This window comes from Sturnira hondurensis, unplaced genomic scaffold (genome assembly GCF_014824575.4).
Source record: "Sturnira hondurensis isolate 20B ecotype Veracruz unplaced genomic scaffold, ASM1482457v3 Scaffold0008761, whole genome shotgun sequence".
Lineage (NCBI taxonomy): Eukaryota > Metazoa > Chordata > Mammalia > Chiroptera > Phyllostomidae > Sturnira > Sturnira hondurensis.
The window spans coordinates 990,229-1,016,884 of record NW_028081392.1 but is presented as its reverse complement, the minus strand read 5'-3'; the positions used below and the strand labels follow the sequence as shown (position 1 = coordinate 1,016,884).

The window sequence follows — 26,656 nt, the reverse complement described above, 5'->3', positions numbered from 1 at the left end:
CTAAGGACCACGCCAGTTTGCCCAGCTGTCTCCTAAATCATTCCTCCTCCCACGGTGCACCTAGATGGCTCCCTCCCAGCCCTTCACTAACAGGGTGTTAGGAGTTCCCACGGATCCCTTTGTCAGCAGTCCACACCCGGGCTGGTGTTACCAGCTGAGCACTGAGCAGGTAGGCGGCCCGTTCCCACACAGCCAGAGCCGGACTTAAGGGATACCAGCTGCACACTTCAAACTGTTCTCAGAAATGCTTGGAAGAACAGCTTCCACAAGACTTCCCAGCCCCACCCTACCCTCCAGGTGGTATCTCTGGGCGGCAGGTCCTACAGCCCAGGCTGCTGTTGACAGACAGGCTCTCTCCAGAGGAAAGGGAAGAAGACCCATTTCCCCACGCGCCTCCTGCTAGCTGCTGACACTAGGTCACACTGTGCAGCAGCAAAGTGAATGCCCAGCTTTTTGATGGGGCATTCCACGGGTGGGGGCCCAGGTCACTGACGTGACTTCTCAGTCTCCTTGGGAGAATCTGGGCCGCCTGCCTCCGACTTCCATGGCTACCCTTTGAGCAGGCAGAAAAGCAGCAGCATGGACAAGAGGGAAGTGGGAGAGGCTGAAGTGAGGGCTGGGCCTGAGAGAGGGAGGAAAGTGGCCTACCTGTTGACAAGCAGGAAATTCGCCGCGAGGCACAGCACGGAGGGCACGGTGGAAGCGACGGAAAGGTAGCTCTCAAAGTAGTTCTGTAAGCACAGAAGTGAGGAGGCCGCTGAGGTTACTGAGGATGGAGGGGAGGGGCCCCACCAGAGCTTAGTGACAGGGCTCCTCTTGGTGGGGCTTCTCCCTGCTGTCTTCAGATACCTCTGAGTAGGTCCCCCTGAGATGGCAGGGTCCTGCCCCATCTCCATCCTAGGACCACTCAGTACAGACACCAGGACGAGCCGTGGGACAGGATTCAGTGCATGTCTACAGAGAAAAACTTTGCCCTGTCGGCCTTCTTAGCCCATTGTCAAATTTCCGAGTTACCCAAATGGGCTCTGGTATGACTCAACCACATTCTCACATTCTTGCAAACAGGTGAGGCCTCTTAGAAATAATCCAGGCCCTGAAACCTGCAGGACCACTTCGTCCTGACTCTGGATTAGCTCCTTCCATGGAGCTGCTACTGAACATCAGCGCCATTTGGGGAAGTGGCTCCTAGACTGGCCGAGGTGAGGTAACGGGGCATCTCTGGGAAGCAGCTCAGGGGTGTTACAGACAAAGAGTGTGTGCGCCCACAGACAAGATAAGGAACTGCTGATCATGATGCGCTGGAACTCACAGCCAAAGAAGCTGTGTAGCAACTGTATGTATGTGCTTTTCAAAACTCAGGGAACTGTCTGCTTAGAAGGGCGGAGCTTACAGTGCGCACATTATCCCTCGATGTCCTGTCTGAAAACAACAGAGCACTGGGCAGGTCTGCCGGACCCTGGCTCAGCCGTCGGACATCAAACCGGGAACCCTGGGTTGGCAATGGTGGGCTCTGAGCTGTGTCCATGCACACACGCACTGAGCGTTTACTCTGTGCCACATGCAAGGGCTTTATATGAATTATATGCTTTACCCTAAACAATAAAAGCGAAGCTGTGAGCATTCTACTCTGGACAGCTTACAAAACTGAACTCACCTGAGGAAATATTTTGAGTGACAAATGTGCCAAGTGCAAAAGCAATGTGTGTGAAACACTTGCCAACGTGCAACGACCTCTGGCAACTGCAAGGTTCAGCCGGTGCACTGCAGGGTTTTTACAACACGCTACACCTGACTAATTTAGTCAGGGGCACCCACCTCTTGTCCCTTAGGTTGTCACATTAAAAAAAAATGACAACAGTCAACACAACAACAGCCATCCAGTGAGCGCGGATGAGTCAAAATTGTATCTATTTTTTCTTAGGTCAAATCAGCAAAATATATTTTTCAGCAAGCTGCGGAATTCTAGTAACTAGTTTGTGTGTGCCGAGGTGAAAGGCTGACGGCGGCCGCTGCTGCAGAGACGCCGCAGGCCTCCTGCCCGTTGGAGCCTGTCGGGCACAGTGCGAAGGTTTTTGAGCATCTCCAAACACCACAGGAACAGATGTTGGCATTCTGTGCCTGGATCTCTCGCTTTTTTCTTCTCCCCAAATCAGTAGGAGCAGTGAGTTGTAGGGAATTCCAGGCAGGGGATGGGAATGAGTGGGACTGAGCACCTGGAACAGTGGGAATGGGTGTGGGTTTGGGAAAAGGTCCCAGAGGAGGTAGAATTTGAGTCAGACCTTGAAACAGAAGGGCAAATCTCTCCTTTCCGGGAGTCGGACTGCAACGTGGAGGCCCAGAAAGGCAGGTGTCATAGCAGGGTCCTCCAGTCTGAAGCACAGATGGTGCCATGGTCCTTTTTTAAGTCTGCCGAGTTCTTTTGGTCTTTGAAACCTGCACCCTGAACGTAAGGTCGTGGCAGCCTTGCAATTAAAATGCTAATCACAGCTCATGTGGTCCATCAACCATGAGCCTTGGAAATGGCCTTCCTCCCGTCAGGTGCCACCTCATTGTTCCCGCCCTGATGGGCTCGGGAGAGCCGGGACTGGTCTGAGGCACTCAGTCAATTACATCCTGACACAGTGGCTGGGCCTGCGTGAGGCCCGGCAGGCAGGCACCAAACGGGAGAAATGGAAAAAGGCCCTGAGGAACAGATGGCTGCAGAGGGGGTCTCAGATTGCCCTGATCTGAGCCCCCAGTGCGGTGCTCTTTGCTCAGTGGCTGCTTATTCTGGGGCAAGTCCACGCAGGACCATCACACAATGCAGCACCTCCGTCTTTGTTGTTTTGAGAAGGCTCAGGTTCCCTGAGGGTGTAGGAATGGGATTTCCTAGGTAATTGAATGTTCTGGCTTGTTGATACTAAAAAAGAAAATTGTTCTTTTAATGTTGGAAAGGCTACGACTCCCTTTCTGTTGACTGAGCCCATTTCTCTGCTTAACAAAGAGCACTCAGGGGTGGGGGAGCAGGGGTGGGGGAGCAGGGGAGGGGATGGGGGGCAGGCAGAGTGGGCTTGACCTGGGCCATCTTCCCACTGGGGCAGATGGGGGCTGCAGATGGTGACGTAGGCTGACTCAGCACATCCCATGGAACCTTTTTCTTACACCTGATTTCTGATATAAACATGTGGTAGGTTTGTTCTTACTTATTTGCTGCTTTTGTTTATAAATAGAGTTCTAGAGAAATGAGATGTGCTGGGCAGACTCTTAAGGTGTCCCCAAGACCCCAGCCTTCTGTGCTCACCACACCCTGGTATGAGTCTAGGGGGGACCTGTGACTCCGTTCTAACCAAGAGAATACAGCAAAGCCGACAGGCACAGGCAGCAACGTCTCTGGGATTATGTTCCCCGAGGCAGAGGCACCCCTCGTTGGACTCTTCTTTTCCTCTGTGATGGCTTGAAGGAGGCGAGTGGCTCTGCTGGGGTAACCCAGGTGGCAAGGGCTGCACGTGACCCCTAGTTGCCGAGAGCTCAGTCCTATGACTGCAAGGAAGTGGCTTCTGCCAGCAGCCCAGATCAGCGCGCAAGGGGTCCCTGCCCAGTCGGGTCTCCAGTGAGATGGCAGCCGTGTCCGCCCCTTGATGGCTGCAACATGAGACCCTGAGCCAAGCACCCAGCAAGCTGCACACAGATTCCTGGCTTAACGAGACTGCAAGATAAGAAATGCGTGTTCCTTTAAGCCACGAAATCTGAAGCATTTGTTAAGCAGCAATCAATGCTTAATTAACGGGGGTGTCAGACAGCTGAATTCCTACTAACCAGGGTTCACTGAAATTGAAGCCTTCCTGCCCTGACTTAAATTCAGTTCCTCAACAAAAACAAGGACAATGCATCATGATCCCTTATTCAACCTCCTACCATAAAAAAGCCAACGTGTCTGCCCACAAGGGGGTCAAAGGTCATGCCTGCTGACTGCATCAGTCCACGTGGCCTTTCCTCACCAAGTCCTTTGCTGAAATCAGGATCATTTCCTCAGGTGGCACGCACTGATTTCCAGAAGATGGACGTAGTTTATGTTCCACCCTGGTCTGCTCACCTCACCTGCCCCTCAGGCCATTTGCCTTGCCACTTGTCCCATGGTCACAAAGCCACTGCCACCGCTGTCACCAAAGAGGAGCGACACCTGTACCACTGCACTGTCTGGGCCACACCTGCTTCCTGGTGGCCAAGGAGGGGTCCGGTGACACTCTCTGGCCAGTGGGAGAGGCAAAGTCTCAGGAGGCAGGCTTTAACCAACGAGAGGTAGGGGACAGGAAGGGGACAGGAGAGAAACCACGGGCCCTTCCTCTCCCCCAGTGCACTGGTCTGAAATGTGGTGGCTCCACATGGCGTCTTCAGAGACAGCCCGGTGTCTGAGCAACCAGCTGCGTTTGGTTGCAAAGCTGTGGCCAGGCCAGAAATATCGAAGCCTGTGTTTGTTCTCTTCCATCCCTGCCCCACTTCCCTTTCCCTACACTCTTACTTCCGCAGGACTGCACTCCCCGAGAGAGCACTCGCACAGAAGGTGCTGCCTCGGGCTCCTGCATTAGAAAGCCCCGCAGTGAGGACCCTACATGCAATTCTTGAGTCTGCACCGTGCAGACCTGCAGCTGGCATTTCCTTCCTGGCGTCATCTCCTCTGCTTCTAAGGGAGTTGGGATCACGTCAGTCCGGGAAAGATAAAGACATCTGAATGCTGGCTCAAGCTCGTTACAGTTAGACTGGTAGGAGTCCTGCCCCCTCCAGAGCAACTGTAACCGCCATGCCATTGGCGGACATTACATAATTCCAAGCTTCGGGATAATTCACACCGTAGTTCCCCTCCTCGGGGGTCTGATTCACTATGAGAGCTCCTCAAAAGGCTCTGCTGTTATTTAGCCCACGAGGCGCCCTGCACCATGGTTGATGAACATGGCCTCTACCTCCAGAGGTGAACCCAAGGACCCCGAGGGCTAGGTGTGGCCACAAAGGACTGGAGGGCAACAGGTACCTCGTGTGACAGCAGGGGCTGTGGTCTGCACAATGACAGGGCACCAGTCCTGCAGACAGTGAGGTAGTGGAGCCCCTCAGAGCCCTGTTTACACAGTCCATAGAAAACCTGCGCCCTGAGGGTCAGTTTGGTGTGTGTCATTACAGGTGATTCAGCAAGAAGGTAGGGCTGGAAGGTGGGTGGGTGGATCCAGTGGCTCAGGACACTAGGAAATGGTAAGACCTCCCCAGCAGGTTTTTCTGCCTCAGCTGGTGGGGGACCCGGAGGCTGGTTACTCCACGGTCCTCTGTCTGGCTGGAAGGCCACTGTCCACCCAGACCAGCATCGCTCCTGTTTTAACCCACCCTTTGTTTACTGAAGGTGTGGCAAGTCCCTGGGTGCCCACCACCGTGCTGGTGTTTGCTGTGTAAATGAAAACAGAAAAGACAACGTACCTGATGCCCTCAGGGAGTGTGGGGTCTGGTGTAACCCTATGGCAGATCCACAGTGTGGTGGGAGGGGCAGGAGGAGGGAAAGGGGTTTCCACAGGAATTCCCTCCAAGACTGGGGGCAGTCTGCAGACAGACATGGGGAGGCGGGGCGCTAGAGGACAGATAGAGGGCGTTGCAAGAGGAGGGCACCTGCAAAGGCAAGGAGAGATGTTCCTTTGTCACTCAGGACTCCCACCCAGGCTTACGAGTTGGAACGAACTCCAAGGCTTTCCTGGGAGCATCTAAAGGAAAACGCTGAGCCGGGAGCCAACTGCACTGTTGTCTTTTCAGTCAAACCCACTGGGACTGAGGCAGGAACAGAGCCACCTCACCCACTTTGCCCCATCAGGGAGCTCACGAGAGAGAGTGGCCCCCTCAGTTACCATCTGAATTCTCCAACCCAATGAGACATGAGGCCCAGCTCTGGGGAACAAAGAGAAAACTGCTTCTTGCACGTCTCATCTAATCTCCCTGCCCCTCACTATCTCCCTGCACTCAGCAATCACCTGGAGCTCAGGAAAGGTCAGCATTCGGCCTCTGGCAGCAATAACACCAAAGGTCATCCTTAGCACCAGCCCTGTAACCCAAGCACGGAAATGGAAGGCCTGCAGGGGACCAGGTGACTGACATTTGAACAAATCTGCTTACATGTGGCCCGAACAGACCCCAGTGCATTTGCCCTTATACAGCCCGGAAGAGCAAGGCAGAGGTGGGATTGCCTCCACTTCACAGACAAAGAGCCTGAGGCTGAACAAGGTGGACAACTGCACAGAGTCACATGCCTGGCAGGTGCTGGGGGCAGGATCTTCTGATGCAGGACAAGGACGGGGCGGAGACGAGGTGAGGAGACATTTACCATCACTCCCCAAACTGCTGTAGCGGAGGCTGCCAGTTCCCCAGACTGTCACCAGGACTGTAGGACGTCACTGGGATGACCAGTGGCCAGGACACCCAGCCCACGTGCCTTCCCGGTAATGAGCAGGCACCAGCTTAAAGGTGCCATCAGAATGGCATCTTCCCTCCACCGAGCCCTTCCCTCCACCCAGCCAGAAAACGATGGGGTTTCTCTTGTCTCTGTCTGTTAACTCTCTTCTCCTTAAACCCCATTGTCCATTTTCCTGGGCATTTCCACAGGCCTGTGGATCTGACTAGTGTTAAAAAGAAAAAAAGAAGATTAAGAAAAAAGTGCTCACTCTGTCAGCCACTTAAATGGATGGACATGGTCCGCTGATATGCACAGACCATGTCAAAGAGGATGTGATGGCCAGGAAGCACCAGGCAGGCTGCCGGCCTCTCCTGCAAGCCCAGTGAGGCGTCCCCCACCCTGCCAGATGGGTGGGGGTGGGGCTCAAAACCCGGCCTATGGACAGACCCCAGTCCAGCGGTGCCCACTGCCAGAAGCCACCCCCCCACCCCTCCGCCTTCCCCCAGATACCAGCTATGGGTGGAGGGGCCACCTGTGGCCTGGGCACGAGGACCTTGATCACTTGCAATGGAGATCAGGAAACTCATTTTCACCAGCTACATTCTGGCCCAGTTTGGGAGCCCCAGGAAAGGGGAGAGACGCTCTCCAAACACAATTTAAAAGCCCACCGGAGCTGGTTGGCCAGACATGAGGCCCATTTTATAATGGGGAACATTTCCCATCCTCTGCCATGCCGAGAGGCTCCGTGCTAAGCCTCTCTTCTGGAAGAATTTAATTCCGGGCTCAGAGTCCAGGTAAAGAGGTTTCTTCGGGCAGGGAGGCCCTGAAATGCGCCTGTTTATCTCTGGCAGGCCCTGGTTAAGCTTCCTCTCCCCCAAATGCCATTTGGGCACTTTGAAATAAGTGCAGCAAATTAGTCATGAGCTGCGGCAGACTAACTCAGTGCCGGGCACCCGTGGCTTCGGCGAGGAAGCCCTTTGCAGCCCCTACCTCGAGAGCGAGGCAGCAGAGGCAGCGGGGCTCCTGTGGGGCGAGAAAAAGCGATTCAAGCCTGGGGGTGGCAGCTTGAGGCAGCAAAGCGTTACCTGGATCACAGGGGCATGAAATTAGTAGCAGTGAGCAGGCTGGAGCCAAGAATAGTTTGCCACTGTAAGTTACTGCCCTCCAGTAGCCCAGTTCTGCAGCCTGGGATGCTGCAGGGGTGGCACCCTCGCCCTGGCAGAAGCCAAAGTCATTCCTGGGCACGCCAAGAAGTGAGCAAAGGGCGCGGTAGCATCCTGTCTGCCCCTTTGACAGCTCCGTGTTTGGGGCACCAGCCCAGGAATGCTAGTGCTGTGTGGCTGAGGGGGTGGGTGAGCTGAAAGGACTGGCTGGGCAGGGCATGGGGGGGAGGTCAGTGTGTGTCCCAGGGATCAGACAGGTGAGAGAGACAGGAATCCAGGTCAGCCAAGGAATGATGGAGTGGCCAGGGGCCCAGGGGCAGGCAGGTAAGCCCTGGAAAGATGCTGGCCAGACAGACCCAGCCACTGTAAGGATAGGGCCTGCATCGGCCCTCTGATGCTGGGCCTCTCAGGCCGTGTCCAGGCCTGGGCTCCCTGGGACCACCATAAATCTTGCTCTTTAATAGGTTGGAGGCCCTCCCCAGCAGCAGTCCTTTTTCCTGTCTCCACTGGAATCCTCACCAGAGGAGAGCAGTACTCCAGAGTACTTCTGGAATGAGCCCCGCCCCCGTGGAAGGGTTTCTGGGCCCCCTCCTCTCCTCTGGCACGAAGCCGCGCGGCTAATGGCCTAAACTGCCTTCCTAGAGATCTGCACCGGGAATCCTCACCTTCCTTGCCCACATTTCTCTCTCCCTCACTGCTGGTCCTCCCTTCCCCTCTGGCTAACGGGCTCACTCAGGTCTCCTTTGGGCTCAGGAAAAGCCCTCTTTGTCTTCACTGCCTCTAGCCACCAGGCCCCTCCGCCCCTTCACTCCAAACTCCCTAAAAAAAGGACCACACATCCCCACTCTGAACGACTTACCCCTCCGAGGCTGCTCTGGGGAGACTCCTGCAAAGGCGACTCTTTGCAGCCCACCCACAGCCAAGGCCTGGCCTCAGTCCTCACACTCCTGGTACTATGTGCCACCCCATCTATATGGGTTGAACAGTGCTCCCCCCCATTCAAGTCTACCGAGGACCTCGGAATGTGACCTTATTCGGAAATAGGGTCTTTGTAGATAATAATCACTTAAGACAAGTTCATAATGGACAGAGTGACCTTAAATCCAATGACTGGTGTCCTCGTAAGGAGAGGACACATAGGCAGACACACGGGGGAATCGGGGGACACAGGCAGAGACGGGAGTTCTGCTGCCTCACCCAAGGAGGCCCAGGATGGCTGGGCGGCCGGGAACGTGGAGGAGCCATGGCAAGATTCTTCCTAGAGTAACAGTGGAGGGTGGTTGGGGGGGTGGGGGGGTGCGGGGACTGGAAGCACAGTCCTGCTGGCCCCTCGAGCTTGGACTTCTATCTTCCAGAACTGTGGGGGGGACAAAATTCCGGCTGTTCTAGACAGGCGGCTTGTGTGACCTGTTGTGGCAGCCACAGGGATCCACTGTATCTTCCCTCCAGTGCTCTCACTTGGACTCACAAGCCAACTCTGCCCTCAGCAGCCTAGCCCACCTCTGCTCTCTCTGCCACCAGAGGGGCGCCCTGAACCCCATCCTTAGTCTGTCTCCTCCCTCCCTGTGCTAGTCCTGCCTTGAGAAGCTCGCCTCCCCTGGCTCGAAGCCCCCACGGCTGTTCCAGTCCCCGCCTCCCAACAATCTTCACTGCCAGCCAACTCTCCTGCCTGGGCGGCCTGCCCAGCCCAAGCTCCCAGCTCCCAGATCGAAGGCCCTTAAGAGCCCTGAGCACCCCCTCCTGAGGCTCCTTGGTCATCCCTCTTTTCCTTAGTGCCCTCTCTTCAAGATCCTTTGGTTGACCCTTCACCCTCACTCACATCAGTCATGCAGGACCATGTCCCTGTCACCTCACTATGGCTTATGTTCCCGCCCAATGCCCCCACAGTTCCTCCTGCCCACCCAGGGCGCTGGCCACCCCATCAGCTTCCCACCCCCCCCACCCCATGCCTCTGCTCAAGCTCCTACCTGCACTGCCATCCCTTGCCTCCCCCACACGCAGCCCCGCCCCGCCCCGCCCAGCCGTCCTGTTGTTGACCCCGCAGGGCCCAACGCTGGCGCCTGCTTCTCCAGAGCCTCTCCTGCTGCCCCCTCCTCAGAGCTCCTCGGTGTGCCGCCCCCTTTTAGGCCTATTCCAGGATACCTTGGGGGCTCCGGTTTGGGTAAAGGATGAGGCAGGTGGAGGTGAGGGAAGTGGGGAGGGGAGACCAAGGGACGGTCTTGGGTAGCAGGCTAAAGGGAGGTGTTTGCTTCAGAAAGTGTCAGGGAGCTACGGGAGATTTCCAATGACAAAGCACAAGGGGCAGTGTGAGGCACAGGGGGCTGCCTGTCAGGACTGGGTGGGCGAATGGAGGGGGCAGTGGCGGCACATCTATCGGTGCACTTACGCCTTCAAGAAACCTTGATCTTCCAGAGCTCAGTCACTTATTCAACAAATAATGGCTAAGCACCTTATATCTGTCCGGCCTGTGCTGGAGGCTGATGCCACAGCGCACTAGTAACAGTGGGCAAAGTAAATAAATTGACTGCATTTATCATAATAAATGCAATAATGGGAAAAACCAACCAACAGCTAAAACAGAGCCCAACAGGGGACAAGGGTAGTGAGAGATGACCTCCTGAAGGAGGCACGTCTGGACAGAGACCCAAGAATCAGCTACGTGAGGGGGCGTGGGGAAAAGCATTCTGGACAGAGGGAACAGCATACTGGCCCTGAGGCAGGAATGAGCTTGGTGTGTTCAGGCAACTGGAAAACCAGGTGGTCTCAGAATACAGAGAGTGAGGGGCCAGGCATGGGTGGGGTTAGGACGTCCAGGCTGGGGTGGAAGCCACAGCAGGATCCTGAGTGGTTGAGGAACTCGGTACCGGCACACATTTGCTGAGCCCTCACCACGCCCTGCTACTCTGAATGCTTTTCATATATTCACTGCCCCAAAGCTCACAGCAACCTGCAGAAGGAAGGTTCACATTACAGGTGAAGAAACAGGCTTGGAGGGGTCAGGTGCTTGGCCCTCTGCCTGGAGCTTGTGCTGCGCCTGCCAGTGGATGGCCTCTCTACTTTATGTCTTGGAAAGACCACTTCTGCCATCTCCGTGAAAAACTGCAGAGGGGGTGCCCTGGGAGCCAGTGGCCAGCGAGGCTGAGAACAGAAGGATGGAGAGAAACAGAGCGCTAACTCTCAGGCTTAGTCAACTGGGAGGGAGTCGGGAGGGCCAGTCAGGACTGCGCAGTGGAGGGACGCTGTTCCAGGGCAGTCAGAGCGCACAGGGGCCCAAACAATGCCCCTCCCCCCCCCCCCCCCCCCCCCCCGCGNCCCCCCCCCCCCCCCCCCCCCCCCGTGAGGTCGCACACCCTGGAGGGTGGGGCCACAGAGTGGCGTCCTGGGATGACGGTCTTCCTCCTGCCCTCTCTCTCTCTCCTCGCCACCCAGCACAGCACAGGGTGCCCCCTGCCACCAGTTACAGATGAACTCACGTCTCTGCTTTATCCCTTGAGATCAGTAGATATTCCAGGCACAGGGGATTTAGTCCAAGTTCCTGCTTTCAGGAACTGATGTTCTGGCCAAGGAGACAGTTGGCAAATGCATAAACAAATAAACCGAGACTGTATCAGGCGGTGGTAAGTGTAAGGAGGAGAAATGAAGTGGGCCAGGCACCTCTGTCACAGACCCCAGAACACTAGGGGAAGAACTGAAAGAAAGTCCAGCCTGGGACTGGCAGCCTGCTGCCGCGAGGCCAGACCCCCACCTCTCCTCTTTGTACATACCAGAAAAGGGTCTCTCGGCCTGTTTAAGAACTGTCCACGGCAGCTTTCACTCTACAAGTGCAGAGTCCAACAGCTGTGGGAGACGGTGTGGCCACAAACCTGAAATATCCACCATCTGGCTCTTTGTAGAAGCAGTGTGCCAGCCTCAATCTAGTTTCCGAAATAAGGAAATGGAGGCCCAAGTCACGCAGCAAATTTAAACCCAAGTCAGACACTGAGCCCAGCTCTCCTGAATCCCAGATCTTTTTACCACGCTGGGTGAGCACAGAAAATGGAAACCACTTTTGCCCACCCTTCCAGCCTCGCCCCCGTCAGACCTTCACCAGCCTCCCCAGCAAGGGCCAAGCTGGCCTGCAGTTTATCCTTTGTGTTCCCCCTATGCACCCTCAGGCTGGAACCTCAGCAGGTAGAGAAGTGACTCACAAACTGGTAGAGGGAAGGGTCAGAGCCAGAGGGTGCCCTGTACACCCGCACCCAAGAACTCTCAACCTATGAGGGGTGACAGCTGACTTGGGGCAAGGTCACTGCTGCTGTGTGGGCTGGCCTGGCCTTCCTCTTCTGCGGCCTGACCATGTGGCCAGGCCAAGGAGGAAGTGGCCTTCCAGGAAACTCCCCACCTACCGCACAGCCCTGGCCTGACTGGGGCAGTTTCTGCAGCTCCCAGAGGGCTGACATGAGTCAGTGTCGCAAGGCTGACTGTGTGGGGACAGGGACTACACCACCTGGCACGTGGGTAAAGACAAGGTGGTCTGGGGGTGCTCCAGCTGCTGTCTGCAGAAGAAAACCCAGGAGAACTACCAAGAACAGGGGATCCTGAGTAGAGAGCAGCCACTTCCTCCCCAGACATGACATCTCCCCCTTGGGGAGGCTGCTTCTCTCAGAAGGTCCATGTGGGTCAAAATCCACGAAACTACATTGGCTGCTACTGGTGCCTGCACGCATGCACACAGAGACACACACACCCCAAATACACACAGGTACGGAGCACCCCCAAGAGGTGAGCAAGGGCCCCCTCAGACCCCTCTCAGACGATGACCCCTATAATGAAGGCGCCAGCACAGACCCCTGTTTGGTTCTGCTCTTTGGGAACTTGCAATGATCAATCACGTTAAGGAGACACTTGAGCACTTAAAGCCCAGGCCGTGTTCTAATTTGCCCAGGAAATCACCTCTGGATTCTAAGGACGAATGCAGGAGGAAATAAAATCGAAGTCAGAGAGGGAGCGATCGATAGCCCGGGAGAGCCAGGGAGCAGGCACAGGTGGGGAGGCCGGGCCTTGGGCTCACAGGGAGACAATAAAAGAGGATTTGAGAACTCCGAGGCCACAAAACACATGACTGACAGCGCTTTGGGTTGGGCTTTTTCTCTCTCTCTGCAGGACGCAGCTAGAGCTAAAAACAGAAGAAAAAGCCATCACAGGTATATTTATTGGGAATGGCATGCTGGCTCGGTCTGCATTTAGAATCAGGGGGTGGACAAGGGAATAAAAAAATGACTCACTTTTGGTTCTAATTTTTAAAAATGACTTAGAGCAGCCATTGGCACTAGCCTAAGCCACTGGGCAGCTGCTCTCTCCACCCGGCAGCCACACCTACGCCCTGTGCAGGAAGCCTAGAGCCCAATTCCCTAGACCCCTGGGCCAATCTGCCACCTCCGTTGTGGGAACAACAAGGCTCAGGCAAAATCCTGCTTTAACGCAGTTTCATGGGGGAGGGGACAGAGGGGTGTTCCTTTGGAATTCTGCCCTTAAAGAGCGACTGCGTCCCTTCCACTTGCAGTTCCACTGGGAGTGTGGTGGTCCCCCTACATCCAGAACGGCTTCTCCAGGAACAGCAGGTGGCGCGGAAGGAGCGGCTCCGATACCCTCCCTCCCGCCAGCTGGCCACGGTGCCCACGCTGACCCCCGAGAGAAAGAGCCAGTGGGGCGGGGGGCGGGGGGTCCTAAGAATCTGGCTATTTGCCAAGTGCCCCCAGAAATCCGATGCCAACTTGGATACCCCTGGGTTGTAGCCCCGCTTCTTGCCTTCACAGCTCTGTGACACCGCCAAGTTACTCTTCACCCCCACTTTCCTGATCCGCAGAGTGGGGAAAAACACACCCTCGTGGCTGGCTGTGAGACCAGAGGCAAGCAGGCGGAGCAGGGTCCTTCACCGTACAGACTGCAACCCACTGGGGGCCCGAAATTCACTTAACAGGTCAGGACCAGAGCTGTTCCGCAACATTCCGTTTCTTCTCTGGCGGCCTCCTCTCCCAGTCCTAAAGATGGGTGGTCTGCACACTTCCCTGGGCCCCCTCCACCTTGCACCTAAACCCAGACCCTCCGTGTGCTCACAGACCTCGCTCGGCCCTGCGTCCGCCTCTTTCTCAGCATCTGTCTCTCCCTCTCTATGGGACCGTTCCCATGAGCACACAAACTGGACACTACTTCTCTCTCGCATAACAAAACAAAACCGGAAAACCGGCGCCCTTCTCGACACCTCCCCAGTAACTCCCACCTCATTTCTACAACGAGAGAGTTTTAAAGCAAAACTCCTAGACGCAGCTCTCCAGGTTTGCTGTCTCCAGTGTCCCCTCCCCCATGCTCTCGCTCACAGCCATGAATCGTTTCTGCCCTTTCCCCCATGGCGCTGTCCCCCAGGCCACCAACGTTAAATCCCAGGGCAGACTCTCCATCCTCGGCCTGGGTGGCTTACAAGCCACTTATAAGACCAGCACAGATGGTCCTGGCTGGTGTGGCTGAGCGCACTGAGTGCCAGCCTGCAAACCAAAAGGTCGCCAGTTCAATTCCCAGTCAGGACACAAGCCTGGGTTGCAGACCAGGTCCCCAGTAGGGGTGCACGAGAGTCAACCACACACCGATGTTTCTCTCCCTCTCTACTTCCCCTCTCTAAAAATAAATAAGTAAGATCGGCACAGATGACCACTTGCTCCTCCTTGAAAACCACGTCAGAGGTTTTGTCAAAGTGTAGACGCTGCCTCGTGAAACTGACGATTCCACTATGGACACGCAGGTCTTGCACATTTCATCTAGGTGACACGTACACCGCGGTCAAACGAGGTGTGGAAACACTGACACGGAGACTTGGGTCTGGATGGCAACATGGGTGCAGGTGCCAGGTGTGAGTCCTCGCTGTCACTTGCTGTGTGCCTGGGAACAAATTACTTACTTTTCGGAGTCTTGGTTTTCTTCTCTGTAAAGTGGATATAATAATACCTGTCCCAAAGGGGATAAATGGTAATGGGAAAAACTACAAAATTTTTTAAATAAAGAAATCAATAAAAACAATACCTGTCCCTTGGGGCTTAGTAAGGACCAAAAGAGATCATAAAAATAAAGCCCCTGGAACACAGTAGGTTGCTTAAGACATACTGGGGAACTACAGAAAGAACCAGTACCCTTAGGACAGTGGCCGGGACATGGTGAAGGCAGCGAGCGTCACTAGGATCCTGCACAGCCCTGTGCGGTAGCTTTCTCGTAGGAGGTGAGCAGTCCACGTGGGAACTTCCCTCCCAGCACGTCTGCTGCACTCTCTAAGTGCCACCAGGGGAAGTCTGCGTGCACAGAGGCCCGGGGCCACAGAGCCCGGCCCCAAGCCACACAGTCGGTGGGAGAGGTCACCACTAGAACAGGAGCTGAAAGAAGTCCTCTGTCACCACCTGGGCTCCTCCCAGCTGCTCTCTGGTCCCATGAGACAAACAGACACAACTTTCTCCCAGGTATGGAACTTTTAAAAAGTAAATTACTCATCAGCCCTAAGACTCCTGGAACAGGTCACAGTCCACAACCTGAGCCAGCACAGAGAGGTTACTGGCTGGTCCTCACAGTGACCGCCAGTTCTCATGGCTTCACTTTCTCTTGCTTGTGCCACCCCAGGTGACAGGACATCTACCTCGGAGCCCAGTCGGTCCTTCTGCTCCTTTTCCAGGAGTCTGGCAAACAGGGAGGAAAGGGAGGGTGACTCTAGAGCCCCCAGCTCCCACCAGAGGGAGCATTTACCCAGAGGAAGGGCCATCGCAGCCACAGCAAAGAATTCATCAAGTTCAAAGCACCGAGGTCAGCCAAGCACAAGACCCTCTATCCATGTACAGTTGTACAGGTCCCAGTGAGGAGTCCCACACTCTCTGAAGCAGACCAAGACAAGGAAAGCCATTCCTGGGACTTCCAGCAGGAGGCTGCTCTAACTCTCCAGGGAAACACGGCCCCCGCAGCCCCTCCCCCCCTCCCCCCGCAGCCCCCTCCAGCTCTGACAACCTGCACTGCAGGAAGTGCTTCCTTCCCGAGGGCTCACCCAAGTCTCTCCTGAAGCGGCCTAAGCCAGTTCAATGGATGCTCTGCTGGAGGCAGAGAACAGCTGCATGTTGGCCTCACCTGGAAAGCTTAAAAATGCTTGTGCCCAGGACCCTTAGAATGCACCAGAATCAGGTGGGTGGACAAGGCAGGTGGGTTTCAAAGGCTCCCAGCTGATTTCAGCGTGCAGCCAGAGCTGAGACCATCAAAGTAGGGGAAGAAGCCAGAGAGCCTGCTGGTTTCCACTTGCTAGCAAATGACCCTGGGTCAGTGGCCTGAAATTTGTGAGTCTCAGTTTCTCCACCTAGAAATTAGGGGTGACCATACATAACACACCAGGTCATCCTGCAGATGAAGACGACAGGTCCAAGGTGGGTGGGCCTGGGCTACATGGCCATGACCTTATAGTTAGCAAGTCATTGTCAAGACCTCTGATCATCTGCCCTCCAGTTTACTCTTCTCCAAACTAGTTCATCCTGGTTTCTTTTAACCCCTCCTCCCTGAATTGGGATGTCTGTTCTTAGTTGTAAGAACAGCCCCCTAGTCATGCCATCCTGCTTCTTTGGTGGGGGTTGGGGGGGATGCTAAGGGCCAGGACCAAGGTGCTGTAAATGAGGGTAGGTCCCCATCCGCTGCACCAGGCCAACTTGGGTCCCTTCCCTATTGTAGGAAGCCCACGTCATGTCTATGCCAACCCATGTGAAAGAGCAAAGCACCTTTGGGGGTAGCCACTGTGACCCTCAGATCTTCTTCTGCCCCTTTGAAGAGCCATGTCATCCTTATTTTGGATGGGAATGATAGGGCTTTCCTCCCCAGCCATACAATAACTAATGCAACAAATATTTATCATGTGCTGCTATGTGCCGTACACCGTGCTAGCTGTTCTGGAGGCACAGGGATGCACCGTGATCTCAGGAGAACTAACAGTTTAGTGGAGGAGGCATCCTCATCTGTGAAACAGGTACTGTCATCACTGACAGTAACAGCTCCAGCCTCATGGGGATGCTGTGGGGTTAAATGAGATAATGCGGGCCAAGCTCTGAGAGCAATAGCACCCCTCAGTAAGTGCTCAGTACCGTGCGCTGTGTGGTGAGAACCTAATGGGAAAGTGCATGCAGTAGGCTCTGGGGATCCAGAATGGAGCCCTGAATGAAGAGGGAAGCAGCAGTGGAGATTCCGGGGGTAAGAGAGGCATCTGCCCCCCACCCTGGGACGAGGCTGTTGGAGCCCCCTCTGGTCAAGGGATGGATGGGATAGCAGTAGACAGCCAAGCCTGGGTTCTGACCCTGCTGACAACAAGCAAGACTGTGGGTCCCACCCATGACCTGGCCTCGTCCCTCAGCCCTCAGAGAGAAGCCCTGGGCACACCCAGGTGCACAGGCAAAACATGTTGGGAGGAGCCATGGAAGCCTCGGGGCAGGAAATGACCAGCAGAAGGTTCAGTCCCTCAGCTCTGTGGGGCAGAAAGGAGGCGTTCTAGCTTACAGCCCCTGGCCCAGGGGCAGCCTGTACAGGCCTACAGGAGAGGCCATGGGGAGGGCAAACAGATCCCAGGATCAGCAACGGCTTACAAACCGGTGGGTGGGAGGTATCAGGAATGCTGACAGCTTGGAAGCTGGGTCCAGACTCCAGGGGCAGAGCCAGGGCTCCTGTCTGGGTGGTACAGAACTGCACGTCAAGGGCAGGCTCTCCACGTGAAGAAAGAACGTTTGCAGGGTCAGGGCGTGGGTGACCCCTCTACACCGCTCTCCAAGCACAACCAGCTCTGCAGTCCTCTATCCACTTGAATTCTCTGTTAAGGGCCCTACAGCCCTTCCTAGCTGTGTGACTCGGGGCAGGTTACTGAACCTTTCTGGCCTCTGGCTTTTCATCTGAAAAAAGCAGGGTTGGTTAGAGACAATGTGTTTAACACCCCTGCCAGCATGGTGGGCACAGGGTGGGGCCTGGAAGAAGAGGCTGTCCTGGTTCCCCCGCATCATTTTCTCATGCCAGTTCTTGTTTATGCTCCAATCTCTTTGGCTCTGGACCCACGCACGGGCTGTGGTGGGTTCACTCAAAGTTCTTACTCCAGCGAGCAGAGACAAACGGCCAAGCGAAGCAGATGCTTCCTACACCCCCCCAAACTGTCCAGACAGAAGGAAATGAGCCTGTGATGGCAGGTGACCTTCCAGTGACATAATTTGGGGGGAGGCGGCCTGTGTGAACATTTTACTGAGTCTAACCTGCCAGCCAATGATATCCATCTCTGGGCAACATTAAAAGGAAAGTGCAGCAAAAAACAACATCCAGACCCACAGCTAACTGAGTTGCAGGTGGCAGCTGGAGACAGACCCATTTGACTCTCCCCCTCCTTCCCTCAGAGTGGCCCTCAGGTGACAAAGCAAACCAGCCACCTCTCGAAGGGAAATCAGGACAACAGGAGGAAAGAATTGGGGAGGTGGGTGGCAGGAATGGGGAATTAGGCAAAGAAAAATGGCCTGCAAAATGCAGAAACACCCCAGCATGCTTGCTTCCCAAAGCCGGCCCATGAATCGAGGGGTGACAGGTCTCTCATCTCTGATGCCAAGAGCCAGGAGCTCCGGGCACCACAGGTACTACATCTGCACCTGCCAGCACTTGGAAGAGGCAATAAAGCATCATAGCAGGACCTGGAATGCTAAGTGCCTGCAGCTGCGAAGGGATCGCCTTGCAGCGAGAACGGCTCACGGCAGACGTCCACTGTGCAGGGACGTCCGCTGTTCGGGGGTCAGGCCAGCTCCCAGAGGCTCGCCGGTACATCCTCCTCTGCCCCGGGCAGCCTGCTCCCAGGAGCTGGGTTGGGACAACGGAGAGGGGACGGGACAGGTGCATGTGTAATCTGGTCCTGGGGGCCAGCCTAGCCCATTGCTGGCCCAGACAGACAGGGCTTCTGGTAGAAGCCCAAGTGGGCTGAGTGATTTACCAAGGCCAGCAGAAAGCTGCACTGCTTGAGTCACTAGTAAGTAAAAGTGGAGCATAAAGCACCAGGCGTCTGGAAATACTCCAGGGCTGCATCCCCCAAATGATAATAATGATAATGTTTACACAGCACTTACAGCACTAGTGCCGGTCCTGGTTCCAAGTGCTTTGTGTGCAGAGAAATTTACTTAGTCCTCACAGCAACCCTAAGAAGCTGCTGCTAGCCTTGCCTTCCTGTATATACCACCAGGAAGACGACGCAGCACAGGGAGGCCACCGAGCTTAGCACTGACAGAGGCAGAGCTGTAACCCACACAGTCTGTTTCCAGAAGCCACGCCCTCGACAGTGCTTCTGCAACTCTAGGAGCCTGTCAGTCACGTGGGGGGCCTATCAGCATGCAGCTCCTGACACAGCCGGTCTGGGGTGGGGCCTGAGACTCTGCCTCACTAAGGAGCTCCAGGCCAGCCTCCACCAAGGACTGGAGTAGGAGGCTGTAAACTACTACGCCCTGTTCCCGTGACAGCTCTGCAGCTGCGGACATGGGTGAATATCGCACTGCTCTGGCTCCTGGAGGCAGCTACCAATTCCCCAGTTAACAGAAGCAGGCCCTCTCAAGGTGTCAGAATCAAGGGACCCCATTCAATCCTAATGTCTGGGGTGGAACCCAGACTGGGATTTTTTTTTAAAAGCTCCCTGGGTGATTCTGATGTGGAGCCCTGGCAGAGTCCTCCAAAGAGATGACAGGAAACCTCAGCCCACATGTCAGATTCAGTCCCATGAAACTGGGGAAAGTTCCTGGGGGTCGGATCAGGAATTTCAAAGGTGCTTTCAGGAAGGGGAGGCGAGCCACGTCCTGGGCTGGTTGAGGGGTATGACTAAGGTCTGCTAGGGTGTACTCTTCTTGTCCCCTGGGGCACCCCTGGAGGAGAGGGGCAGCTAGCAACCCCCCAGCCTGGCATGCATTCAGAGAGTTCCATGATTCCCCATCTATGAGTTTTCAAGAGAGAATAGACACCCTCCTAGATCGGTTGAGGGAACGGCTCTTGACAAAGATTAACCAAAACTCTAAGCTCTCTGCCTGCTCGACTTTGCCCTCCCTGCCCCACTCTGTCCCGTTCTCTGCATGCCCAGCCAGTCCTAGCAAGAATCCTGCTAAGGCAGTTTATTGAGAATGCCCCCACCCTTGACAACTGCTCTCCCTTGATATTTGATCAAGTTTCTTCCCACCACCCCCCCCCCACCTTGGTTTATATGTCCTTGGCCGGCTTTTAGCAAGAATCCCCCTGCCCTTGCTGGACCCTCTTAGTCATTTTCTATCCACTGACCACCCCCTCACAGTGCTTCTTGGCTATAAATCCCCACTTGTCCTTGAGTAAGCCTGATCTCTCTCCCTTATTGCAAGAGTCTTGAGTGCAGGCTCAGGTGGCAGACTAATTTTTTCTTCAGCACTCCACCTGCCCAAGAGAAAAGTCTTCCCACAAAGTGGGCAGCCCTAGGTGGGGCACAGGGCTTGGTGCTGCTGCCAATCAACCAGAATTGAGACGCCTCACGTTGCCATTTGAGGCCCGGGCGATGATCTCGAGCCTTCTTTCTCTCTGGCATGCACCTCAGCTACAGCAGTATTAGATGCTTTACTATTCCCCACGCACGCACCTGAACTTGCTCCCATCCTGCCTTTGCCCAGGCTTACTCTTCCACCTGGAATGTCTCCTCCCCGTTCTTCTAATCCACCTGCTCTGATTCACAGTGATGAGGCTCTGAGACACTGTGACTAGAAGACACAGTGACAAGACTAAGCCTTGTCTGAGTCTTCACTTCCTCCTGTCCTCCAGAACTACATGACCACTCATTTTAGCTGGGTATATGGTTCTCTGGGGCAAAGACTACATTGTCCAGCCTCCTCTGCATCTCATGTGGTCGCATGACTGAGTTCTGACCAATGTGATGCAAGCAAAAGCAAAGTGTGTTACTTCCAGTTTTCTTATACCTCTCTTTCTCCTCTTCCTATTTGATTTCATGGTTGGAGCTCCAACAGCCCCCCTGGACTGCAATCTTGAACTTAGAAGCTACTCATGATGAAACAATTAGGTTCCTGACAACATGAAGTATCAAACCAGGCTTGGGCTGCTCCCTCCAGACCTGAACATGAGGAAAAAAATATTTTCCATCTTATTTATCCACTGCTTTTTGGAATTTTCTAAACTCACTGCTGAACTTAATACTGTTGGATCCACTCTTTCGAACCCCTGAAGGCACGGACTCTGAATTCTTGGGGTTACCATACTACGCTGCAGACTATCACCGTTTGCATCTTCTCCCCAAGTTAAACAGCAGGCAGTCTGGAGGCTGGGACTGTGTCTTATCCATTTCTGTCCTCGTCTGCCACACGAAGCATGGGGCCTCACACACAGCACAAAGCACATGTTAGGACTGAATTGAATTGTTTCTAGTATACTTCACGTGGCTTCCCAGTTCACACACCATCAGCACGCCACAATCCTTCCTGGCATGGTGCACCTGAGTGAAGCTGCCCTTCACCCCATCCTGGCTGAGTGAACCCCCCCCCACCACCCACCAGGAGGAATACGCCCTTACCAGGATGTCTGAGTCCTCACTTCCCTCCCCTGGGCCTGGGCTGGAACAGTTGCAGAGTTTGAATATCCAATACTCCTTGGCAGTGACAAAGAAGTTCCACGGCAGAAGACCGCCAATGCCGAGGCTGAAGAAGATGATGTAGGCCCCATTGAAGCGGTCCTCGGGCCTCTGCGACGGGGGTGGGAGGCAGTCCGGGAGCTTCTCAAGCAGCGCTTCCTGGTCCGTGTGGACAGAGCTGCTCGCGGTTCTATAGGTGGAGTTGGAACTGTGACGAAAGTCATCCTCTGAGACAAAGGCCACTGTTGAAACAGAGAAACGGAGATGGGGCAGGAGATCAGAAGCTAAAGCTGGGGACTCACCCACCCTACAAAACTGATCATGTGTGGGGGAGGGGCGGCTATGGAGTCACCAGGGCACGGTGAGAGGGAATCAGGTTTCAGCATCAGGGAGAAAAACAAGATGTCAAGGCCGTAAGCGACCCTGGGGTCACCCTCCCACCCCATGCAGGGCAACACAGGTAGCAAACCAGTGGATGGCTGGTGGGGAGTGAGGCAATGTGGCATAATAGGCCCTGTGGCAATCAACCCAGACAGACAAATGGGTCTCAAAGCCTTCGCATGCCTCTGCAGCCATAAAAAGGGAATTAGGACCCTTGATGGGAAAGGAATGCACTCTCAGTGCTTTCCAACTTTATGTGAAAAAAGTAAGGAGCAGGAGAATACGCCACTATCTGTGCAAAAAAGCAAGGCTGGGGCGGGTGGGGAGGGGATCGCACACACACACGTGTCTGTGTGATCTCTTCGAGGACACATGAGTGAGTTCCAGCCAGCAGGGCTGCCTCTGGGGAGGAAGGAGGGGACGGGGAAGTGGGGCTGCACCTCGTACTCTTTTGTGCCTTTTAAATTTTGAAGTATATAAATGTATTACCTGTTCAAAAAGTAAAAGTATAAATAAAAATAAAGGCATTCAACAGTCCTCAGGATGGGAGAACATACTCGCCAATACATCTGGTAAAGGATTAATATCCAAAGTTTATAAAGAACTTATAAAACTCAACACTAGAAAACAAACAACCCAACTAAAAAATGGGCAAAGGGCCTGAACAGACACTTCTCCAAAGAGGACACACAGATGGCCAACAGACATGAAACAATCCTCAATGTCACTAATCATCAGAGAAACGCAAAGTAAAACCACAATGAGATGTCAACTTAGACCCATCAGAGTGGTCTCCATAGATAAATTAACAAACAGGTGCTGGTGAGGATGTGGAGAAAGGGGAACCCTAGTGCACTGTTGGTAGGAATGCGGACCGGTGCAGCCACTGTGGAAAGCAGGATGGAGATATCTCAAAAAAGCAAAAATGGATCTGTCTTTTGACCCAGCGATCCACTACTGGGAATGTAGCTGAAGGAACCCAAAACACTGATCTGAAAGAACATAAGCACCCACCCCTATTGTTTACAATCTGCAGTATCGTTTACAATCCCCAAGACATGGAAATAGCCCAACTGTCCATCAGTAGATGAGTGGGTAAAACAACTATGGGACATCTACACAATGAAATACTATTCGGCCATAAAAAAAGACAGAGAGAAAATTTTACCCTTTGTGACAGAATGGATGGACCTGGAGAATATTATGCTAAGTGAAATAAGCCTGTCAGAAAAAGGCAAATACTATATGATTTCACTCATATGTGGAATCTAATGAACAAACTGAACTAACAAGCAAAATACAGACAGACTCATAGATAGAGAGCAGGATGACAGCCAAGGGTCAGTGGAGAATTGAGCAAAAAGGAAAAAAGACTCAGGGACATGGACAACAGTGTGGTGATTGTGGGCAGGAGGAGAGTATAAAGGAAGTGAATGACAATGGGAAAAATACAATAAATAAATAAATAATAAAATAAACAAAAGCATTAGAATTAAATAACATTTTTGAATTAAAAAATTTTTATCCTCACTCAAGAACATTTTTTTCATTGCCTTTTAGAGAGAGAGGAAGGAGTAGAGACAGAAAAAAAACATTGGTGCAAGAGAGAAACATTCGTTGACTTCTCATACGTGCCCCAGCTGGGAATTGAAGGCAAAATCTGGGCAGGTGCCCTGACTGGAAGTAGAACCCACAAGTTTTCAGTCTATACATTGACGCTCCAACTGAGCCACACTGGCCAGGGCAATAACATTTTTTTAAAAGTCAATGGTGTCTACTGAAATGCAGAGCATGCTGACGGGGTCCTGAGGGGAGAGGGGAGAGAATCACAGGGGAAAAGGGGAGGGACTCCCATGAACAAGTGTAAAGGACACATGGACAATAACTAAGGTGGGGGGCGGAGATGGGAGGGAGGTGGGGAGCACTGCGGGGGCAGGGCTGGGAATACAGGAAAGAAAACTGTACTTGAACAAGAGTTAAATAGATTTTTAAAAAATGGAAATTAAAAACGAAAAACAAAACAAACAAACAAAAAGTCAATGGTGTCTAGAGCTGCCTCCAGAAGCCAGTTTGAGACATATATTTCTGGGGAATTTCATTTCCAGGGAAACAGAGGTCTATCCAGGGAAGTGGAAAGTCATCGGCCAGGTGAATGGCCAAGCCTGGGTTTAGGACTCCTGCCTGGGTCCCCACCTCTATTCATCACATCCCACCACGGGGCAGCCACTCCTAACCTGTGGTAGCTTGAGACAGAGGGAAGGTTCTGGGTTGCCAATAACTATTGCCTACATGGACTTAGGCAAGTCACCATGTTTCTGAGCCTCAATTTCCCCATCTGCAAACATAGGTTTTGTTTTGCTTTTGTTTTTTATAAAAACCTACGCCTTTTTACGATGGTTATGTAACTACAACTGACCGGCAATGCCTGGTCCACTGCCTGTGACAGCGGCTGTTGCACAAACATCAGCACCTTCCCTGTCATCATGGGCTTGTCACCTGGCTGGCTGGCTGGCTGCTGAATTTGACTGCAAGGTAGCATGCCTGCTTCTGTGCTCTATATAGCACCCAGGATGTGGCAGCGGCTTGACAAATGGAAAATACTTCCATAAAGTTGAGGACGGGATACTCTAGTTCCTTCTGCAGTAGCTTCCTCCCTCCCCAATAAATCAATAAACAGATGTGTCTCGGCTCACCTGGGAGGCTGAGCCTTACTCAGAACATCAAGCCAGGCAGAATGGGGCCTTTCTTCCCCAGTGAGATGGGGACACTCTGTCACACAGGCATGGAGCCTCTCCATTATTTCAAGAGAGCTGGACAACATTCCTCAGAATTAGGCAGGACAGGAATTATCGCTTCCTTTTTTTTTCAGACGCAAAGAATGAGGACTTAATTTGTCCCACAAAGAGTAAGAATCCCCAAGAGTTAAAATTAAATCCAGCACTCATGCACACTGAGGTCTGTGCCTAGCACTTGAGCCTGACACCAACTTCTTAATGTGGTAAATACTACTCTAAGACCTATTTAACGGATGAAGAGTGAGGTTCAGAAAGGTTGAGCAATTTGTCCAAGGTCACACAGCTACCAAGTGGCAAGGGTGAGGTTACATGGCCAAGCAGTCTGGGGCCCACAGGGACTCCCTGGCCCCCTGTGTCTGCAGGCTCCGAGCACAGACAGGCCTCCTTCGGGAAGGCCTTGGGGCAAAAGAGCTGTGAGCAGAGATGAAGGCAGCACTACAGGGCACCCTCATCAGTGTTTGCTGAATGGATGTACTCTGTGCGGCCAAGGACATTGTCCTGTCCAGTGGGGCTTGCATCCTGGAGCAGGCAGGCAGGATGCTGCTGGGTGCCTGCATTGGAGTCAGCAAGTCCATTTTAAACGCCCCCGGTTGAGCAGGGCCTTTCTCCAGCCTTGATTCACAGGAAACCCAGTACTAACAAACTAACCAGACATTAGTGCTTAAAAATTCTGACTCATGTAGGACAGCAGAGAAAGGGCCAGTGGTTCTTCCCAGACGCTGCAGCTACAGGGGTGGATGCAGAGGCCGACATCAGGGTTATTTGGGCTCATACTTGGTGGAGGCCCATTCTCTGCTCCAGGTACCCATTTATCCAGGACTATTCAGCCTTGACTGAGCTTCTGAAGGAGCCAGGAATTTTTTCTAACCTGAGTCACAGGCCAGGGCATTGGAGTGAGCAACATCTCATTACTCTCTATAAAAGCTAGCTGCTGGCTTTCGGATTGAAAAGAAAGAAAAAGGAAGGTAAAAAAAGAGTCCCAGCATCCCCAGGATGAGCCGGCTGTGGCTGGTGTGTTTCTCAAGCACCCCCAGGAGCTGGCAACATGGGGCCTGGCTCCCTTCCTGGGTGAGGGGGGCAAGGGGCAGCCCCTACACAAAGAGGCAGAAACTGTGGGGCCTGGGGCCACTGCAGACCGCCATCTGGAACTGGGTGCGGGTTCCGACAAGGTTTCCTTCTCTGGCTGAATCAGTCTCCCCTCTGTGCCTCATTTTCTTTGTCTGTGATGTGGGGACTTGGGGGCTGGTGTAGCTAAATTACCCAGTGGGAATGCATTGCTGGGAACGCAAGGCGCCCCTCAGAGGCCATGGAAGAACTGGCCTTGGTGTTGTAGACATCCCAGCCTCAGGCTCTCCAATTTGGACCAAGAGCCAGCTACCTTCTGGATGCTCTGGGCTGAGTTGTCCATACTCAGCCCACCCCACCCCCAAATCCAAGCAGTGAGTTCCAATCTCAGGAAATGCACAAAGAGGAGGAGGAGGAGAGAGAATCTGGAGAAAGACGATAGAGACCTAGAGAGAGGGAAAGCGAGAAGAGAGTGGGGGTTGGCAGAAGAGAGCGGGTCGGAAGCCGAGGGACGCTGGGGAGGGGGACACAGCGGGAAGTAATGCAGCGGGAGGGGCCGGGCTGGCGTCCTGAGCTCCCGTGGAGCAGCCTCCAGAAGAGCCCGGGGTGGGGAGGAGGGGAGGGAACGCTGAGAGCGGGAGCCCAGGGCCGACCGGGACCCTGAAGAGCTGGTTGGTGGCCAGGCCGGCACCCAACCTCCGTCCAGCACTTACTGTCGCCACCGCGCCACCGGTACCGCTGCCTCCTCGGCCGTCGTGGCCAATACAACTCGGGGCTCCGCCGGGCCACAGGCCGAGCTCCGCCTCCCAGCCCCGCCCCTCCCCGCCTCTCGGGCCCCTCCTCCCCTCTGGGCCCCACCTCGCCTTCCGGCCCCGCCCCTGCCGCCGACGCGGACGCCGATACGGACGCCGACATTGAAGCTTCTCCTTTTGCAAATTCTCTTTCGTCTACTCCCTGCTCTCTCGCGCCCTTTCTCTTGTGCAGGAAATGAGGCGCCGGCCGCCAAGTAGACTGCCCCCGCGAGCGCTCAGCGCGCGGTGGAGCCACGTTTCAAGGCTGCTGAAGGGTACCCATTAATGCACCTGGCAGCGGACCCCATGTCTCAGCCCTGCCCTCTGGCTCCCAGAATTTTCTGCCTCACCGCCAAACTCCCACAGAGGGCCCCCTCTGAGTGCAGCCCCCCACTCCTCTCTGATCCTCCTGCTTTCTC

At 54.2% G+C, this 26,656-nt stretch overlaps 1 protein-coding gene across 1 annotated transcript in view; it reads right to left on the bottom strand.

The window, feature by feature from the left end:
- The window catches only part of SLC29A3 (solute carrier family 29 member 3), a 41,934-nt gene extending 15,690 nt beyond the window's left edge, over positions 1-26,244 (bottom strand). Inside the window, exons 1-3 of the mRNA XM_037055824.1 lie at positions 26,160-26,244; positions 21,149-21,447; positions 649-731 (exon numbers count right to left, since the gene is read on the bottom strand). Coding sequence (XP_036911719.1) covers positions 649-731; positions 21,149-21,447; position 26,160 — 383 coding nt within the window. The 5' untranslated portion in view covers positions 26,161-26,244. The remainder of the gene's footprint in view (positions 1-648; positions 732-21,148; positions 21,448-26,159) is intronic.
- Positions 26,245-26,656: the final 412 nt, after the last annotated feature.